At 45.0% G+C, this 17,378-nt stretch overlaps 2 protein-coding genes across 3 annotated transcripts; one reads left to right on the top strand and one right to left on the bottom strand.

The window, feature by feature from the left end:
- The first annotated feature begins 562 nt into the window (after positions 1 to 562).
- bcl2l13 (BCL2 like 13) lies at positions 563 to 14,117 on the top strand. 2 transcript variants are annotated; one of them, XM_079163155.1, is made up of 7 exons: positions 563 to 699; positions 1,674 to 1,878; positions 3,277 to 3,363; positions 4,007 to 4,163; positions 5,156 to 5,228; positions 5,335 to 5,463; positions 11,545 to 14,117. In XM_079163155.1, the coding sequence occupies exons 2-7, from the start codon at positions 1,734 to 1,736 to the stop codon at positions 12,556 to 12,558; spliced, it is 1,605 nt and encodes a 534-aa protein (XP_079019281.1). In that variant the 5' UTR covers positions 563 to 699; positions 1,674 to 1,733; the 3' UTR covers positions 12,559 to 14,117. The 2 variants fall into 2 exon arrangements, with proteins under 2 accessions (XP_079019281.1, XP_079019280.1); XM_079163154.1 differs by having other exon boundaries at positions 1,674 to 1,905.
- Positions 13,583 to 17,111, bottom strand: bida (BH3 interacting domain death agonist). Its single transcript, XM_079163156.1, has 4 exons — positions 17,002 to 17,111; positions 16,376 to 16,652; positions 15,712 to 15,845; positions 13,583 to 14,771 (listed from the first exon to the last, which is right to left on the bottom strand). Exons 2-4 carry the CDS (start codon positions 16,629 to 16,631, stop codon positions 14,574 to 14,576), a joined length of 588 nt encoding a protein of 195 aa, XP_079019282.1. The 5' UTR covers positions 16,632 to 16,652; positions 17,002 to 17,111; the 3' UTR covers positions 13,583 to 14,573.
- Between the last annotated feature and the right edge of the window lie 267 nt (positions 17,112 to 17,378).

The following is a 17,378-nucleotide window of genomic DNA, read 5'->3' as shown; positions in this document are numbered from 1 at the left end:
ATTTACACCTGTTAGAATATTTTCCAATAATTCAATTTATTTGACTGTGTGCAGAATACCATATAACATGTATTTATTCACAATACATCTCAATAATGCTTAATTGTGTTTACTTGGGCAGGCAAGATTATTGTGCGCACTGTTTCTGTCTGCTTTTTAAGTAATTAGTATAGTCTCATACGTTATATTTGATAGTATGTTACATCTTTGAGTATCATCATGGTAGTTATGGATATAAGTTTCAAATATCTCTCTCTGGAGAGGTAATTATAATAATCATGTACGATTATAATTTACATTTAAGAGAAGTCACGTTCGGCCTTTCTGTAACTAACTTTACACAGGTGCTCAACTGACATCATTTCACGTGGACTTCACGTGGATACACTGAAAGACACGTTGAAAGACACTGGGAAGATTAATATTCAATCCAACACGAAGTAAGCGTTACGTTATCGTCAAGAACAAAGTTGTACCCCGTCTGTTTACTAACGAGAGTGTTATTTTGAAAGTTGTGACAGGAAGTCTGGTGATGTATTGTCGCCAGCTTGTCCATCTTCCAAAGCACACACTGTCCTCGCGCTGCTGCTGCCTGCCAGTGGTGGTCTGCTCTCTTCTGCTGCTGCTGCAGGGGATTGTGTCGCATACTTCCATTCTACCTGTCGTTTGTCAGCACCTGTTTGCCTTTGGTCAAGGACGGTAAGAAGTCGACTCCACTTTGGCTTAATTTAAGTTAAATGAAAGTTTAGCGTCTCCGAAATATCACCTTGAACGTGAAACGTCAACGTTGAGCTAGCTAACACGTTATAGCATGCATGTGTGAGAAGGTGTTCCGGCGAAAACGACTAAACACGTACTTTTTCATCGTAGCAGACTATTATGAAATGTGTCAGTTAATTCTAGTTAGTTATCTTATCTAACGAGACAAACGTCCGCTATTTAGGTAATTGCGTATGAGCTTATAACGTTATGTCTTTGTCTTTTGGAGCCATGCCGTCACTTTGGAATAATTAACGATAATAGTAGTGGTTTGTATTCAAATTATTCTAGTCGTTATAAAGTTATTATTTGAACGTAGAAACTTTGGTATCACACGGTTCGGAATCTCCATAGGGCAGCTAGAGGTTTTATTTTGACAGCTCAAGCCGGAAAGTGTTTCTTTTTTTTATTTTGTCGAGCTTGACAATGATTTCACTTTTGGTCCGCATGGTGTTGCCTCATCTCTGGAGGACGATGTGAGCTGAACTTCCATTTAATACTAGTTTAGTAAAGCCACGTACTGCCCTTGTAACCCCCTCTGTACACCACGTGTACGTTGAAGTACCCATGTGTCTTGGGTCTACCTCTGGGTTCTCAGTTAGCAGCCCTGCAGTCACAGAGAATCAGTGATCCATTTGAACCCCATCCCCCCTTTTGCTGGATGAGGAAGTAGCCATGTCCACTTTGCACAATGGCCATAAAACATTTTGCTACCATGCATGTGATGACACTGAGTGGCACATAAATGTAATACACCTTACAGATGTTTTACTGGTGTCATTATGACGTTTAGGCCTGATGTGATGTGACTTTTATTAATGGGTGTTTTGGCCTGATTTGACGGAACTACTACAGCAATCATGATTGTCAAATCAACATATTCATTTCCCTCCTGTGGCTCTGATTTTCCTCAGGTGAGACGTCCAGCTGTGACTGTAAAAAACGCATATGCCTGAGAGTCTGACGTCTCTTCAATGGCTACCTCAGGCCCCGCCACCGCTTCTGCCTCCATCACCGCCACTGTGCCTGAGGGTTTCCATTATGAAACCAAGTACATTGTGCTCAACTACCTGGCAATGCTGCCCGTCGGCAGATCACAGGCGCTAACCTTTCCTCAAGGTGAGAGGAAAGACTTTAGATCAGCGGGTAAATGTTCTTCTCACTCCTAATGTAGTTGAGGTGTAACCTGCCGTGAGGTAGTGCTTCAATCTGAAGTTAAAGCGCAGCAATGACATATCTCGTGTCTCCCGAAGAGAAGTACTGTCAAGGACACCCTGTTTAACCGCTCTCTACGGTCCCTTCATGTCGCTGGTGTGTGACACATATCTCAGGGCAAACCTCACACATGCTTTCACACGGTACACAAATAGAGTCGTGCGCACATGGACACAGGGCAGTGACAACAGATATTCAGGGTGTGCAGGCAGGTTGCCACCTGTTCTCGTTGCTCGATTTAGCCTTCGCTGACATTGGCACAGAAACTCATCCGGAGACTGTTGTGCCCATGTAATCATGACAGTTAATAAAGTACCCGCTGCTTGTAAACAAATAGATGTCACGTGAAAGCTACGATCCTTTCACTAATGGTGTCCAGCGTGGCTGAAGACTGGTCTTTCTTTACAGAGGCTTTTATAGCGTGTTGCGCCACGACTTCAGGCTCGCAGCGGGCCGTAGTTCCAGCTTGTTCCCTGTGCACCGAGCACCCTATATTTCCTGTCCCTTTTTTATTGCTGTGTGCATGCTTTGGAATGGGCGGGGAGGGGCAGATAACTGGCTGATCCTGGCTTTCCGCTTGGCCTGGTCCAATTTGTGACAGCCTGTCATGTGTAATCACTGCAGGATAACTCACACGCCTATGAACCAACGCAAAATAGTTGTCCGGTTAGCTGTCTGGCTGAATGCTGAAACAGCACTGAGCCCAGGAAAAACCAACAGTGGTCCTTTTTAGGGGGTTCGTGTATGAGCTGCAGGGACACGCACAGAATGGAAAAAGGGGGGTTGGCTGAGTTTACTCGTCCTTCCTGTTTAAAAACAATAAATGAAATAAACGCCAGATTTCCGTCGCAAAAACATTAATTGGAAAAATCAATGAGGAACGATACCTAAAGGCCCTTTGTGTTTCTTTTTCTATTAGCTGATTGTCCACATTCCATGATGGTGGATGTAACCACCGTCTTTGAGCGGAGTGAGTGAACCGGAAGGAGTCGGGATCAATGCTGGGGCTCCACATATTATATATTCATTCACCAGCAGCCTTTGTCTCAGTTGGTTTGTGGTTTTGTGGTTCATTGTGAATCTCATAACAATAAACTTAAGCTTGAGCTGTGCATCGGTGCCTTGGATGCACGTCATGAGAGAGAGAGAGAGAGCTCCATTTTCAACTATTTCGTGTTTGTACGTGCACAACTGTTTTTATTTATTTATCGGTGGTTGTGTAGTCTTTGTGAGTCTGTCTGTGTTTGTGTGATAGAGCGAGAGAGACACCGTTCATATGTCATGTGTTTATCTCTCTTTCAGGAGATGCCCAAAATGAGAGCGAGAGGCGCACAATGATAAAAGAGCACGAAGAAGAGCTGAGACAACTGGACGACGAAATCGCTGCATGTAAAGTGGACACACACACACACACAATACGAGTACTATTCAGGTCTCAAGTCTCTGATTTGAAGTTAACCATTAAGGAGTCAAGTCTAAGAAAATAGATATAACAACAATATGGTTCCGTGTAGACATTTTAGTGCAATGTATACATGAACTGGAATCATAACTCAAAGCCCAGTATAGATAAATGAAAGGAGACTCACAAAAACCTTCAATGTTGTAAAACTCTTGTCTTTTCTTTCTGCCGTTCAATGTTCACGCAAACCGTTGGTCTCCTTTATGTAAAGGAGTCCAACGGTCAATGTACAACATGAAATGTATGCAGCGAAAGAGAACTTTGGTTTCTTTACATAACCACAGCTCTCTGAGTAGCATGACACGAGTGAGTGTCTAGTAAGAGAGGTGAGCTTCTTGAGTGGGGGATGGTTTGGTGTAAAACCCAATTCATTAGGAGAGAAATCCCCTCTCTCACTGACAGCCAACATCCTTTATTTTTCAATGGAGGTGTGCGAGACACTTATTCATGCTACTCAGATAACCGTAGTTCCATAAATAATCCATTTGCCAATGGGGATAATTCCTAATGAACTGCACTTCCTGTCTGACATAACTCTCTCTCTCTCTCCTGTGCTCTGTGTGTTCGCAGCCTTTTCCACAACAGGCTTTGACCGGCACACGTCGCTGGTGTTCAGTCCGGTCCTCCCAGAGACCTCTATTGAAGACTGCCTCGCTGCAGTGGGAGACCGCGTGGCCGCGGAGCTCGACACACATCTGGCAGCAGCTGTACACACACTCCTCGCAGGGTCAGTTTACAACTCTCTTAACTTTCTCGATCGATTTGTATTTTTCATGTCGATACTGGTGTAGATCAGCGGCATCGCTGCTCTGAGACGATCGGCGCTTCTGCGGACCGCAAAACAGAACGTTGGGAGCCGGTGCAGCAACTAGAACATTTCTTAGTGAACTCTTGAACTGTACGGCATGAAAGTGACCGAAAGTTTTGCATTCAGCTCTGAATGTATTAAGATTGAACACAAGAACATGCATGAGTTTTTGCTCGAACGTATTGACTTGACGCCCATTCTTTCACACACGCGTATACACACACACACACATTCATTTCTACTTTTCAGCTTTGAAAAATCCATCAATCCCTGAGAGAGGTGTTGTCACACAGCGTTCACACGGACTGAGACCGCTCACAGATGAGGAATATGCAATCACACTATTGAACTATTACCACACGATTTGAATCTAAGTCATTTGAACATAGGGGAGGTTCACCTGAGCAAGGCATCAGCTCCAGCTGCTCCTGGAGTTGCTCTGTGGCCAACAGATAAGACTGTGGTTGTACTGGGCAACGTCCAACTGTGTTACTGGTTAGGCAGCCAGCATTCATGCTCAGGGCAAGTTCCCCAGAGAATACAAAGCAGCTTTTTGGACGTGCTCCATGGATATTGAATCATATTTAAAAAGAAAAGGAAGAAAACCAAGGCACACAAATTTCCGACTATCAACCAGGGTTTAATTTTAAGCATCGATGACATCCGCTTTACAAGACAAACGCATTTATATTCTATAGCACAATGCATAACACAAATACATCGCAGCTGTGTGTGAATATGACCAAGGAGGAGTGTGTGGCTTCACTGGCACACACGGGATCAGTTAGTAAACTTTGTGAATACCAACCCAACCCTCTTTTATTCTAGACACATTTAACTAATTCCTAAACAGCGATTTGTAGACCTTTTTATGTTTAATACCAGTGATTATGTCTGTGTGTGTGTTTCAGGCCTCTGGACTACCAGAGATTCAGAGACACAACACAGGATCTCTCAATACACACACAGGGAGGCTGGAGCAAGGTGAGTTTTTATGAAACATGCAAAATCTTCTATTTCCTGTATGGATTACCTCTGCCATCCTTTCTTCTTCTCCCCTCACCTTTGAGTGTCTCCTCCTCTCGCCCAGGTGCTCGTCCCTTTGGTGCTGCTGCAGGCTTTACAAAGCGAAGGCCAGTCTCTGACCACTCTGGTGCAGCTGGGGGTGCGCTTCCTAGAGGAGGATGAAGCCGGCTACATCGTCCAGCAAGGGGGATGGGTGAGTTTTTAAACAAAAGCTTTATATGCCCGCCCTTTTATTTGATACTACGTCACCTGGAAGTCTAAATAGTTTTTGTAGTGCATATTTAGATGGAAATGCTTGCGCCATGCTTAAATATCAAGTAAATGAGATGTGCAGAACTCAGAATAGCCAGATGAGTTACCTGCACAGATGTTTTATACATACAAGAGACCCTTTCGCTGCCCCTGTTTAATACTTACACAACCAGTAACCGCTGCCCTCCCATCAGCCAGAACGAATTAAACGCTTCATACAATCTTCTTTGTGGTCATTTACAACTTGAACGTCCATCTTTTGACAACACTTAATCATGGTTTAACATGTGATAGTATTTGTGTTTCATAAGATGTTGCTTTTTCTTCGGGAGAAATAAACTATTGCCGTTTGTTGATGAAGATAATATGCTTATTTAAAGGTACAGACTTCTAATTTCAAAGCACGTTTAAATTTGAGGGTTTGGCTCCACAAGGCTCTCAACGCGGTGGCGACTTACAGCTAGTGGTGCTAACGGCGCGAGCAGTGAAAACAATGGCAACACTGCTGACCGAGCTAGCTGTGTAACCCTGAGGGGGGGCGGGGTCGTTGAGTGGTGGCCATTAGCTAGCCAGTGGAGTACAACACACCGGGACTCATGCGCGGCCCAGGTATGTAAACAGAGAAGCTCTGATTACAACATACACGGAGGGAGGGCGACCATTACTCCACCACATCTTTACATAGCAGATATATTAATGCTTTGGATTTTGACTTTAGCATATATAACCATCCCACAACATTGAACTCTCATGTGAGCGGCCTAGTAGTCTCGGCAGTTTGCATTTAAGCTCTGCAAGGTGCCACTGCCATATCGTCATTGTGAGCATTTAGTTTTCCAACGTTGTAATAAGTGGACCACTGTGTCACAGATGGCTCCATGAACGAGGTCATGCTGATTTAAGGGTCACGTGACTTGACGCGTTAACCGCCACTCTGGTCGCCACTACCTCAGTGTCACGACGCTCGGCCCGGTTTCCTGAAAATTAACGTGAATATAATGCGCTGGATCCAAACAAAGCGCCATTCTTGCTCTGCGTTATGTCACAGAGGATGACCAGATGATAGGCTGGGCCAGGATCAGCAATGGAGGGATGGAGAGAGAGAGAGAGAGAGAGAAAGAAAGGAGGGGGGGGAGAGAGAGAGAGAGATTGCATGAAGAGACTGGCGATAGGAGGGCAGGGAATACGAAGGAGGGGAGGGGCGAGAGAAAGAGGGTGTGCATGGTGAGCCAGTGAGAGCGAAGTGAAATCTCCATTGGTTTGACAGCTGCCTGCATGCACACTTCTCTCTCTGCATCCACTCCATGGACGGTCCAATAGACAGCAGACACGAGGACCTTCTACTGTTTATTCAGGCGATCCAGAGTTTGAGGTAGGATGATGTACTCGTGGTGGAGCTCATTGGTCTGGATGCATTTGCGTGTGCGAATGTTTACTCTGAGAAACTCTTAGCCGTCGAATAGATCTCTCCGCTCGAGCTATAGTTCTAGTTCTGGTCATTGTTGAGTGGTTGCGAGTAAACATACTGTACAGGTTTTGTTTTAATTTATTGCGGCACAATGTTCTCATTCCATGAAATGTGAACTTGCAGAGCAAAAAAATGCAAAATGCTCGGGAACGCTGAGGAACATCAAGTACCATCAGATCAGAAATGTGTTTTGTTCATATTTATCTCATTTATTTATTAATCCGTTCCCGCATGTTTTGATGAAGCGACACGAAAAAAGAAATCCTAAATGCACAGATTAGTACCGGGTTGGTCACTTTCCAGTGAAGTTGCTAGATTTGAGTGCCTCTCACGATGCCATTGTTGGTTACATCAGAACACAATACGGATTATTATGACCTTAATGTGCTGTACACTTCATTTGGCAGGAACAAAAGCAGCAGCCCGAAGACGGTGCACAGCCAGGGGCAGGTGGGGGGGGAGACAGACATGATTGGGGGGGGGGGGGGGGGGGGGGGGACGAGGGGGGAGATGAGCAAAAGAAAATGGCCTCCATGGAGGAAGAGATTCTGAAATGAAAGAGACTAATACTCTCCAGCTCTAAACTGGAGAGTAGAGTTAGTTGGTTGTGTGTGTGTGTGTGTGTGCTCTTGCGTGCGATGGTTTGTCCCTCCGGAGGAGGAATCAAGACGATTGTCCTTCAGTGAAAACTGCTGGACGAGAACTGAGTGTGCACAACAGCCATTTCATATTACTGTCCTTGTGCGTGTGATGTAACGGGACTCCTGGGGTTTAAAAGTGGCGCGCCGACAACTGCACCTGACCCATTAGCAAAGAGAAAAGGGATAAGGGAGTCCTATCATTTTACTGCAGTATATTTGATGGTAAATTGATAGTCAAAGCGGCATATCTTAAAAGGCGAATAAAGCAACTTCTCAGTTCTACATTTGCAGTCTCAGCTGCTTCTGCTGCTGCTCCGGTGGTGAAGGTGCAGTGATGACATTTCGTGATGATGCTTCAAGGGTTCCAGCCTGGGCCGTGTCACGTCACGCTGCACCCTGCGCAGTGTAACAGTTCTCCCCCGTGTTATGTAAGCGCCCTCTCTCCAGCTCCGGGAGGGTGAAACATGTGCATCGCTGTGCCACTGCATCGGCGTGAGACTGGACCAGAGTAGAGTGTCTGTGTAGGCTGAGGAAGCCCCCCCCCCCCAAATAACTCGTAATAATCTAAAAACATCGTCACCGGGGGCTGGACTGGCCCACTTGTAGCTCGCTAAATAACTTGTATGGCAGCAGCACGCTGGCTGCCTGCCAAGGTTTAAACAGGGCAACCATCCCTCCTCTCCAGCCTCCCGTCTGTCCATCAGCCTCCCTGCTGCCACAACACTGGTTATGATGACGGGTCAAAAAACAGTATTTACAGATGCAAATTTTGAAGCTGCACAGCTGACTGTAGCGGCAGGAGGTAGAGCGACCGGGTCGTCCACTATGAACCTATTCAGTCAAAATGATGAAATTGTCTCACTTCGGTGAGGTATTTCATTTGCATTTATCCTAACGTGAAAGAGCACCGGCCACAGTTTGCATATTCATTCTGTGTGATGACTGACCAGAGTCACACTGAGAGTTAAAGGTACAAACAGTGATGAGCAGTCCAGCCGTCGCTCTCAGTCAGCTGCTGTGTGACCTCTTGCAGTGCTCGTCCGTTAGGAACAGTGATGACATAATCCTCACAACTGTCAAGAGCACGTATGAGCCAATGAATATCATGTGGAAATAGTCCCACAATTAAAAGTCTCTGGTTTGAATAATCATTCAAAAAAAACTGTGAAACTCTGTTTGTTTTGTCTTCTTGTGGATTTGACATTATGTAAATATGGAAAGTGAGCCTTTTGTTACACCCAAGATCTAATGTTTGGATTTCCAAAGCAGCGGTATGTGGCAATGTAGCAAGTACTCGTAACCGTCACAGGAATGTGGCAGCTGGTTTCGTCTCCCAAAATACCAGTGTGGTTAGAGATATTTCTCAGTTTTTTTTTTTAAAGGTTGTCTCGGGCAGTGGCTACCTAACTCGGCCCTCCGATGTCGGGGATGCCTGTCAGATTCAGGTTGATATCAGAGCAGTGCAATGTAGGGAGGTACACCCTCGCCTTAACAGCAGGAATGTGAACTTGTTTTATATAGTTTGTGTTTGCCTTGGGGTGAGGGTGGAGAACTATGGGACACGCCTCTCGACAGAATGACTCTTAAAACATCCGTGTGTTTCCCAGCTTCAGCAGTGCTGGAGGACAAAAACACGGAGCATTAAGGAGAAAGTCAGGTGTGTAGTTTTATTATTTATCCTTTGTGAAGATATGGACAAAGATGAATTATTTGTGTTTATTCGTACATTTTGTTTTTCATGAATCCTTCTATGTGAAGTGGTATTTTCATGAATCTAGCTTTAGACTTTACCTGGTTCGAGAGCAAATTTGTCCAGGATAATTCCCACTTCTATACATTTCTATTACCAAATTGCATGAAAAGTTCTGTAACAAATAGTTTATAGTTGGCGCTTGTGTTCTACGGTTTGGCACGCCCAGTTGGCACTCAGTGTAACCTTGTTTTTTGGTTTATCGTCGGTTTAAATTGTAGATCAGCAGCATGAACTTGAGACTAAATGCCGGCGAAGGATCGAAGGTTATCCTTCCTGTGTGCCGTCAGCACCGTTTTGCTGTGAGTTCAAGGGTTGTGTGAAACGCTCGCGCTCTCCCACATGCAAATCAGCTTACGGAGAGAGCGAATGTTGGATAACGATGGAAGGCTGTGAGATTTAATCTCTCAGCTACCGTTGCATCCACTGAGTGTCCTTGTAAGGAAAATAACCTTCACAGCTTGACTATGTCAGTTAAAAGTTGTATTGACACGGCTCAATAATCATTTCCATGCTGTATGCTTCCTGTCGATCAGATGCAAATTGGAGGTCAATTAGACTCTGAAGAACATCGTGACATATTATCATGTTTTCAAAAGAGACGTTGTCGCTGAGGGAGCTGCTCTTTGATCTTCTTTCTGCTGCACTCGCACAACAACCACCTCTGTGCTCACTGTCTGTTTGAATTCCGTCCGTTCAGTAGACACCTCTGTGACATGCACAGAAACAAGACGGAGAAGCCTGCTCACGGCCTATCCAACAAACCAGTCCAGCATGGTTTATCTGTAGACCTAGATGAACTGTTTACTATACACCCAGCCTACTTTCAGCATTTTCTCTTGTCTTTTTGTTGTTTTTGCTAACGATAATCCCACCACTTTGGTTCAGACGGAAATGTCTCTGCTACTGTTGGATGGATTGCAATGAAGCTTTAGACGGACATTCATGGTCCCCAGAGGATGAAGCCGACAGACTTTGATGATCTGACTTTTCCTCTAGGGGCCACCTTGAGCTACACTATTGTCGTTTAGAGTGAAAGATCTCAACAAATACTGGATAGATTGCTGTGAATTTTGTACAGTAAGATATGCATGTTCCCCTCTGGTTGAATCTTACTTTGTGATAATAACTTTTCATCGAGCACCATGATCAGATCAATGATTTCATGTGTCTAACTCTTAGAGGTTTTGACCAAATACCCAAGCTGAATCAATGACATCAACCACAGCTGTAACTTGCAGTTTGTGCTAATAAGCAAATGTTAGCGTGCTAAAATGCTAAATATCATACTTGCTAAACACCAGCATGTTGGCAGTATCGTTGTGATTATGTCAGCATGATGAAGTTGGCATGTAACCCAAAGTACTGCTGGATGTATGTATTTTGACAGAGCAGGGTAAACACAGGTGTGCTTGATCAGATGCATTATGGCCACATTCTATGTAGCGTGTAACAACAGGTTCAGTGAGCCAGCATGCACGATGCCACGGCTGGCGTAAGAGGAACAGGGCCATAATTAATGTAATTAATTGCACCTGTGTTTGCCCTGCAATGAGATGTCAAATTGGCTGCTGTGAAAAAGGGCCTATTAACCTCCTTTATTCACGCGGTGTGTTCAACACACAGGCCCTCAAGACAGTGAGCACGTCCGTGTGTATCGCGCTCCTCTGGGCTCATTGTGAACAACGGCCTGTTTCTGAGCCATATGCTGTGAGTTCTGCACACTCAGCAAAATGGAAAGTCGTGCTACACTGTTTTTTGTTTTCCTTGCAGTTATTGTGAAACGCTGACATGAAAAAACTAGCTTTGGCACAAAAGCTTTTTTGAGGTAAAATGTGTGTTTAGTTCCGCAGACTCTACCGTTGGATTTACTTCAACATATTTCACTTCAGCAAGCCGACCTCTGTGTCAGTCACTCACACCCACGTGATCATACGATAAGCGCGTTACGTAAGAGGAGAGGCTTGCAGCTGGCTGTTGATTGATAGCTGTGTACCACTAGGTGGTGTTACAGGGCTAGCATCAGGTGTAAAGCAGTGCAGCGTTGTGCTCTTATGTAGACTGCTGCACCCAAAGAGCAAACTCATGATACAAAATATCACATTTACACATTTTGCATTTACAGAATGTTGATGCCATTTGTCTCCGTCTGTTCTACCACAGGGTGAAATCTTCAGCCTCGAGCCAGAGGAGGAGCGAGGTGTGACCATTGCTGAAGACAGCAACGACATCTACATCCTCTCCGGGGACCAGCATCCCGACCAGCTCAGCCCCCCCTCCTCGCTGCTCTGCACTGGGGACAACAGCAGTGAGCAGAGCTCCTGGCAGACGGAAAGCTTTCCCGTGTCTCTGGCCGGCCACGAGTCTTGGGCACAGGTCAGCGCGATGGACCGCGAAGACGTCAAGAGCCTGGACAGCAACGAGGGCGCGGCTCTGGCCGAGGAGCGTAGCGAGAACAACTCCTCCAACTCGGACATTGTCCACGTCGAGCGCGAAGACGCCGAGCTGCTCGAGGAAGGCGGCGACGTCGGAGCGATAGACGAGAGCATGATGAGCGTTTTGGGCACGGAGAGCGAGCTGGCCGAGCTGAGGGAAGAATTTAGGGACCAGACTCCACCCGTTCCAGTGTCGGCTGAGGCGGGCTCGACAGACCCGGCCTCTCTGCTTTCATTAGAGGACCCGGTTGTAATAGAGATTCCCGCGAGCTTGTCGGCGGAGCCTTCCCTCATCTCCTTAGAACCAGAGCGGCCTCCCCCTCCCTCTGAGCCCCAACCTGCAGCACCGTTATCTGTTCCTGCGGTAGAACCAGAGCCTGAGCCAGAACCAGCTGCTGCAACAACCGCCCCAGTGCCTGCTGAGGTGGCTCCCCAATCTCTAGCCAAGGAAACCGCAGCAGAGCATGACACCACCTCGCAACCCGCTCCTGAACCAGAACAGGAGCCCGTCGCAGTGCCAGAGGAGCCAGAGGAGCCAGAGCCAGAGACCGTGGCAGAGGCCCTGCAGGCTGCACTCGTTGTCCCAGAGGCCGTAGTGGCCCCTGTAGAACCCCCAGCCGAGGAGCCCCCAATGCAGCCTGAAACAGAATCGGATCTCTCAGCGATGCTTTACGGAGGTGCTACACTGGTTGTCCTCGCGGCCGTAATGGCGTATGGTGTCATGAGCTACAGGAGGAAGTAGAACATCTTTCTCGGGGTTGGAGAATGTAAATTACGCAATGTTACGGTAGAAATACATGTATTAGTACACACATGGTGGGACTCTTCTTACTAAATGAGGCTGCTTTTAACCTTTTTGGAAAATGCCCCCTAGGAAACCAAGATCTCACCCCATCCACAACCTTACTGCTGATCCACTGCACCAGGTGCACACGCAGGAGAACAATGCACTCCATTGTTCTCCTTACTTTGGGTGTTTTTCTTCTCTCAGTTCTTAAGACTCCAGCCCTTTATGACTTTGATTGGAAAGTTTGTGTACTTCATCCCTCTTCCGCTTGTTTTGCTTTCTCTTGTGTCTGTGGCTCTCTGTTAGCACTGTTATGAGTCAGCGTTTTTACATGAAGAAACTCACTGACGCTCCCTTAGCTAGGGTGAACATCAAAGTCCACATTTACTGTTGCTGTGAGACTTCTAGCTTCCTCTCTATGTTCCCCCTCTAACTGTGATGACTTATTCTGATCAACAAACCAAATGTATGATGTAGACAAGAAACTCATCTGATTTTATTTGTCAGTTTGAAACAAAACATGCATATTAGCTTAGATTCATGTTCCATCTTTCCAGTTTTTGTGTATTGAAACGATGATTGGATGAAAGTGTTTTAAGTTCCTCAGATACAGTTCTGCTGCTTCTCTAGTAGAAAAGTCAATTCAATCAGCCTTTTAATGGAAACAGCTTTCAGGACTGGATTGACTGGTTGTGCTTCTTCCTCCGTTAAACCTCGTTCTCTCTGCAGTTTCTTCCCCGTCTTAACTTTAACTGAACTTTAAGTTGTCAGTATTTTGCTTTGTACCCGTCACTATTATTTCTCCACTGCTTATAGTGTACCTGACTCTTGCCTCAGCTTTCCAGTGACTATTCGGTCTGTCCCGGTTAGTTTGTCCTGGTCACCAGTAGAATGAGGTATCGATGGCAAAAATGGGTTCTTCAGCGACGATCAAAACGGCAGCAACGCGCTTCAATCGAGATTTGTTTTTAGAAGTAAGTTTCAACCTCTTGTGTTGCTATGAAATACATTTTTGCATGAATATCACCTCAGCACAAAAACCTCTGCAGTTACTAGTGAGCCAATCTTCAGTACAGTGCAGGAGCTCTGAAACAGAAAGTGAAGTGTTCTAGTGGAATGTCCCACGGCCTCCCCCTCATTAAATGTAGACCTTTAATTGTCCCGCCCCTTTGAGTTAATCATCATCAGATCTGTTGATTATTAAAAGGGGATGAACTGGGATTTGGCCACTGCTGCCTCTCCACTTCTATGTTTTCTCTTAAATTTGGGGCTATTGTGGTAAGTTTTATCACTATGGAAATTCAGGAATGTCTGTTAGGACATTGTGTTTGATGAACCATTTCCATGTATGTCAGTCAGCGTTACACAGTAATACACTCTGACTTCCTGCTTTCAAAGGGAAACCATTTAAGTACGAAGCAGGGTGGATGGCAAAAGGTCCCAAACACACTTTGTACCTCGAGTTTCCTACGACACTGTTTGAGATGAGAATAATTAAAACAATGAGAACCTTTTCTGTGGTGGTTTGTTCAAATGCTTTCGTGTGTAAATTTAAATGTTGCATTGCCAAAGATCAACACACTTAATGTTTAAAGAATATAAAATCAGGTTGAAATTAAACTCCGATCACAGGAAAATAGATTTAATCACATGACACTATATAATAGACATGTATACACCAAAAGAAAATTAGTCAAATACAAAATTGTCTTTCAAGTATAAAAGGAAAAAATAAAGAAATTTAAGCAATAGTAAACAAATCAAGGAATGACTATATTCAAGTGTCAATATCAACCTATTACCCGTTTTCCAAATATTACTGTAAACTCATAATTCTGCGTCTGAAGTGTTTTTTACTTCTTTTGAATCAACACGGTCGACCGGTCGTGACGAGCAGATGCCAGTTTCACAATCCGCTGTCTTCCACCGCGCGTTTCTCAGTTATTTCCTCTCCGCCTGCAGCTCACAAGTCACCTGGCCCTCGCAGGGCCGAAGCGTTGCAGTACGGTGTCGAATAGGTTCCTCAGGAGCCGGGGGGTCCGCTCGCACACTCCCTTCACCAGGGTGAGCGTGAGGGCCACGATGACGCGCTCCTGGGGAAGATGCTCCAGGCCCACGCCCCGCTTCATCGCTCTGTCCACCTCCCACCGAAGGTGATCTTTCCACTGCTGCGAAGCACAAAGGGATCAATTGGTACATGAAGTTCTCAATTCATTAATGTAAAAAATGTATACAAATATGTCTTCTTTTGCAGTGCTAATAAAGCATTTTCTATAGGCAATTATCGAACAATTAATTCAAATTGAATGACCTTAATCCAGCTAATCTCAGTATATACACATTGCTTTACTACAGAACTCTGATGTGTAGTTCCTTAGCAAAAATAATATTTTGCAATGAGCACTCTTTTTTTTTGGGTGGCATAAATAAATGATTGCATATCTTGCCCCCCTAAGTAGCGAGTGTGGACATGGGTCCTCACCTATCAAACAGAAACCACCAAACTAAGCACTTTTAACTGGTTATGAAAAAGTCTCAATTTACTTCTGACTCTATATGACCGACATAACCAAACGAGACCACCAGGGACTAGATTGTCTGTTTCTATGTAGATATTCTTAAAGCTTGTCATCACTACCACCGGGTTGGATTCCACGCAAAATCAGATTAAATCAATCAACAATGACCCCCCACACTGCTGGAGACCAGGGCCGTGTTGTTGGCCCTGCTGGAGGGAAGGGTGGCTCCCCGAGCACCAGGATCTCTTGAGAAAACCTCATTTTACTGCAGCACAAAGTCCCGTATAGTAGCTTTAAGTATTTAACACAGTTTAGGCCGTGTATTTAGTGACTGTGGCTAATTGAATAAAGTTTACCTGAGGCAGTAGGCCACCCAGGTACTGACTTATTATCTTGTGATCAAAGTGAAAACCAAATTCAATAACGGTTAAATTGCAAGGTACAAAATGTGGATGTGGCGATCTCCTTGTTATACACCACTGTACACAAGTTGTGTTTCTAACTTTGACTCAGATTATCTGTAGTCCTATCTATAACAGACAATGACCGTCACAGCATCAACACCTCCCCGAGCTCAGAGTAGACTCACCTCAGAGGGGGAGGCCGATATGTTCCTGCTGAGGTTCCGGGTAGCCTCAGCTACAACATTGTGTTCAAACTGGTCGGCGATTTCTCGCAGCCCATTTGTAATCTGCCGAAGATCTGCTTCCTCTGCCCGGTTCCCTGCAGGAAAACAAGACGGTCCAAACATCAGTGCACAAATAACAAATTAACTCCAAGCAATGTACCTTCATTCAATCCATTTCAATATTCTGGACAACAATATCACACATTTGACCTCTTCAGCCCACATAACCTGATGCTATGGAGTTAAAAAAAAAAGTTGTATGCAGTGATCACGTGAGAGGAATGTGGATCTGAGTTTGCCTCAACGGAGACACCAAGTACATGAAATGGTTGACAGCTGTCACTTCCTGCTTTCCCTTAAAGACACAAATTGTTTCATAACTCTTGACTGTGACAAAGTGGAAAACTTCTACATTAAATGAGCTCACTGGTGCGTTAAACCACATGTTGACGGCACATCCAGCAAAAAAAAAAAAGCTTACATTTTGCTTTCAGAAACAACACCCACAAACAAGCCTCAAAGATAAACAGTTGATCTGGTGTCTGCGGTGTGCTAGTATGACATTGTACTCTGTCACCTGTATATGAGCAGAGCACAGTTTAAAGTTAGCGATCCAGCTACTCACTGGGCCACTGCAGTTCCACTGAAGGCGCGACATCACCTCGAGCAGCTGTGATGCTGCTAAACAAGTGACCATCAGTTTCGAGGTCTCCATCGTCTTGTCTGCGGCCGTTGAGGTTGATGTCCCGGGTCAGATTAAAGGCCTCTCTCAGCGAGAGGAGCTCGTTCTTGTACTCTGAAGTTCCACAGTCAGCTTGGAGGAAGGACAGAATGACCAGGGCAACGTTTTGCCCACTAGCGAGATCCCCCAGGTCATCCATCGATAATCCCCCTCGGGTTAACTAGAAGGTCAACGTTAGCAATGTTCACCGACGTGATGAAACAAACTCACGCAAAGTCAGCCAACCCACTGGGTTTTATAAAAGAGGAACGCGCTTAACGTTAGAGGACTAACTTTAGTATGAACAAACATGTAACGTTATAATATTTAGTATCAACTACAAACCACAACAACAACTAAGCTAATGAATAACGTGACAGTCTGACGTCGGGTAAACTATCCAGAAGTAAAAGCTAATGCTAACTTAAGTTATCAATGCTACATTAGCTAGCATTAGTTAAATGTCGATAATAAAGTTAAGCAGAAGTAAAACTGGAGATTTGTTTGTTAGTGTGGATTATTTCACTCACATTCGTTTCTTATGCCGGGCTGCTTCAGCTTTTTAAATTCCTACTAACGATAGTTGACGAGCTAGTGATGCGCACCGAGCACCGTCCTGTTGAGTGAGCTGCACATCTTCCGATTGTGTTGTATAATCAGAGTTTGGGGGGGTGGACCCTTTTGTCCCATGGTGCCTTCAAGTACAGTCGGAAATCCACTACACACAAAACAACACAGAAACTCCACAAGATCAGACAACAAAAAGTAACAAGCTGAAACAGAAACCTAAAATGAAAATAGTCTTCCTTGAATTACCAAGGAATATGAAAGAACGATTCCAGTGCGTTTTTAGGACTCTTTATATTACTGTTAGTTACATAATGTCACCTATATGTAACCCGTTGTA

Source organism: Pholis gunnellus, assembly GCF_910591455.1.
Source record: "Pholis gunnellus genome assembly, chromosome: 7".
Classification (NCBI taxonomy): Eukaryota; Metazoa; Chordata; class Actinopteri; order Perciformes; family Pholidae; genus Pholis; species Pholis gunnellus.
This window is presented reverse-complemented; position numbering and strand designations above follow the sequence as displayed.

Coding starts and splice junctions, on each gene's coding strand:
- bida (XM_079163156.1), bottom strand. CDS start 16,631: ATGGATGACCTGGGGGATCTCGCTAGTGGGCAAAACGTTGCCCTGGTC. Junction 15,846..16,375: donor AGTGGAACTGCAGTGGCCCA/GTGAGTAGCTGG, acceptor GTTTTCCTGCAG/GGAACCGGGCAGAGGAAGCA. Junction 14,772..15,711: donor TATCGGCCTCCCCCTCTGAG/GTGAGTCTACTC, acceptor TGTGCTTCGCAG/CAGTGGAAAGATCACCTTCG.
- bcl2l13 (XM_079163154.1), top strand. CDS start 1,734: ATGGCTACCTCAGGCCCCGCCACCGCTTCTGCCTCCATCACCGCCACT. Junction 1,906..3,276: donor GAAAGACTTTAGATCAGCGG/GTAAATGTTCTT, acceptor TCTCTCTTTCAG/GAGATGCCCAAAATGAGAGC. Junction 3,364..4,006: donor GGACGACGAAATCGCTGCAT/GTAAAGTGGACA, acceptor GTGTGTTCGCAG/CCTTTTCCACAACAGGCTTT.